We start from the raw sequence: 2,712 nt of genomic DNA on the forward strand, positions 1-2,712 counted from the left end.
CACCCACTGGTTCCAATTCTGAACCATTACTCTCTAGACACCATAGAAAACCCACGACTCCAATGTCTCAAAGAGAAGGTTTCAGCATTCTCCTTCACAGCAATGTGGCGTGGGGGAAGGATTTGTGCATCCCAGATGCCCTCTCCCGCTCTCCCACAAGTCGGCCAATGCCTGAAGATGAGCTGTTGAGTCCTGAGACCAGCATCTATGTTAGAAGCATAGTAACTCTTCAAGCAATAGAGTCAATCAGTTGCCCACAAGCAGTCGAGCAAGAGGACCTGGCACTAGAGGAACTCCAGCAAGCAGCTCGTAGCGACCCAACCTAAAATGAACTACTACAAGGTATCTGGCAAGGTTTTCCCATGTGACTGCTTTGCCTTGCACAACGCCTTACGCCCATACTGGAAACTTTGAGAGAACCTCTACGCTGATGGGGACCTCGTCCTGTACGGTGCTCACATAGTAGTTCCAGCAGCCCTTCATCACCGCGTCTTGGCCAGGCTTCACGACAGCCACCGAGGTGTAGAATCTACCAAACGTTAGGCAAGACAAGCAGTTTACTGGCCTGGTACTGACTCGGATATCAACAACATTGTCCGAGCTTGCGAGCCGTGCCAGATCATGCTGCCCAGTCAACAGCAAGAGCCATTGCTATGTGACGAGAACCCCACCAGGCCATTCCAGTCTGTGTCAGCTGACTTCTTCACCGCAGCAGGGAAATTCTTCCTCGTCTATGCTGACCGACTCTCAGGCTGGCCTGCAGTTGTACCCTGCGGTTCAGATACGACATCTGCCGCTACCATACGCCACTTCCGGCACCTGTTTCGAGACCTGGGCGTACCTGTGCATCTCCGAACAGACTGTGGCCCTCAGTTCACTAGCCGGGAGTTCGCCACATTCCTGGAGCGTTGGGGAGTCCGCCACTACAAGTCAACACCTCATTACCCTCAGTCGAATGGCCATGCTGAGGCAGCTGTAAAAAACATAAAGCACCTCATTCTCAAGGTGGCCCCCTCAGGGAATATCGACTGCGAGGCATTCGACAGGGGACTTCTTGAGCTCAGGAACACTCCAAACCACACAGGTCGCTCTCCAGCCCAGATTTTGTATGGCCGCCTTCTTCGTTCATGCATCCCAACCCATGCCAAAGCTGTTACGGATGAATGGCAGGCCAGAGCCGAGAGCTGTGACCGCCGAGCAGCTGCACGTGTCCAGGACGCCAGGACTCGCTACGATGAACGAGCCCAACCACTTCGCCCTCTGGTGTTTGGCGCAGAGGTACGTATCCAGGACCCTTGCACAAAAAGGTGGGACAAGTTGGGTACAGTTATGGGTATCGGCAAGTCACGGGACTACCAGATCCGGTTACCAAGTGGCCGAGTCTGGTGGAGAAATCGCCGTTTCCTCCGCCCAACGATGTCACCTCCGGCCAGCTCTACTTCGGAGCCGGAGCAACCTACCCCTGCAGCTGACATACCTTCCCTCACCTCGCCTCGTCGCTCGAAGCGCCTGAAAGCTAGGGGAACCGCTCAAGACCTCTAAGGGCTGTGAGCGTAAAGGGGGGAGGGAGATGTGTGATATTCAAATAGTACGACATTGTTTGGTTGTACGCCTGGCAGCGCCTGGACGCTGCCGAGAGGACAGTCGGAGGCTGGTTGAGCAACACCCGGGGCATCTCCCCTTCTTATTGGCATGTTGTCCCTGTATTTCTCCTTAGAAATAATAAACTGATATTGTGCCCATTGTGTTTCCCTTCTCCACCAAGTCTGGAAGGCACACAGATACTGAGGGCACCAACCTACGCAACATAAGAAATTATCATTATTATTATTATTATTATTATTATTATAACAGTAATAATAATAATAATAACAATAATAACGGTGATGGTGATGCTAATGCTAATGGTAATGGTGATAAAGGTGATGATGATGATGATGATAGTGATAATGATAACAATATTAAAGATAATCAAACCAGTAACAAGAGTAATAATGATAATCATAATAATAACAAACATAATAAAAAAACAAACAACATTAAGACCAACAACAAATGTGATAAAAAAAGATAATAAAAATGATTAGACTTTCTTACTCTCAAACCTCACCTCCAAACAGGTAAAAAAAAAAAAAAAAAAAAAAATTACAAAATACTATTTTCTTTTTCGAAGGCCAAGGACAGTGTAAGTCAGAGCGAATCACCCCATATAATACGTCCTTCTCCAGTTGCCTCAGTGTCTGGTCGTGACTGCATTGCTCCTTGGACCGGCATTTCCTTAAGGGATAAAAAAAGGGGTATTCCGTTGTGCCTTTTTGGATAGCTGAAAATGACATAGAGGAGTGGAATTTGTTGATACTTCTGTCTGCGATGGAAAAGGTTCATTTTCTTTCTCTGTCTGTGTGTCTGTCTGTTTAAATGTCTTTCTTTTATTTTGTTTTATGTTGTCTTGTTTGATTTTATGTTATTCTTTCTCTTCTCTTTCTCATTCTCATTCTCTCTTTTTCTCTCATTCTCTCTCTATATATATATCTTTCTCTCTCTCTTTCTCAACCGATCTCTTTGTTTCTCAACCGCTCTCTCTCTCTCTCTTTCTCTCTCTCTCTTTCTCTCTCTCTCTCTCTTTCACTCTCACTCTCACTCTCACTCTCAATCTTCTCTTCTCTTCTCCTATTTCCATCTATCTCCTCCTCTCTTCTCAATAGTGCAGAA

At 46.9% G+C, this 2,712-nt stretch overlaps 1 protein-coding gene across 1 annotated transcript; it reads left to right on the forward strand.

Moving 5' to 3' along the window:
• Nucleotides 1–611: 611 nt before the first annotated feature.
• LOC119583948 lies at nt 612–1,631 on the forward strand. The gene has a single exon (XM_037932657.1). It carries the CDS (start codon nt 622–624, stop codon nt 1,540–1,542), a length of 921 nt encoding a protein of 306 aa, XP_037788585.1. The 5' UTR covers nt 612–621; the 3' UTR covers nt 1,543–1,631.
• The last annotated feature ends 1,081 nt before the right edge of the window (nt 1,632–2,712 follow it).

Source organism: Penaeus monodon, chromosome 17, assembly GCF_015228065.2.
Source record: "Penaeus monodon isolate SGIC_2016 chromosome 17, NSTDA_Pmon_1, whole genome shotgun sequence".
NCBI classification, from domain to species: Eukaryota; Metazoa; Arthropoda; class Malacostraca; order Decapoda; family Penaeidae; genus Penaeus; species Penaeus monodon.

Coding starts and splice junctions, on each gene's coding strand:
- LOC119583948 (XM_037932657.1), top strand. CDS start 622: ATGCTGCCCAGTCAACAGCAAGAGCCATTGCTATGTGACGAGAACCCC.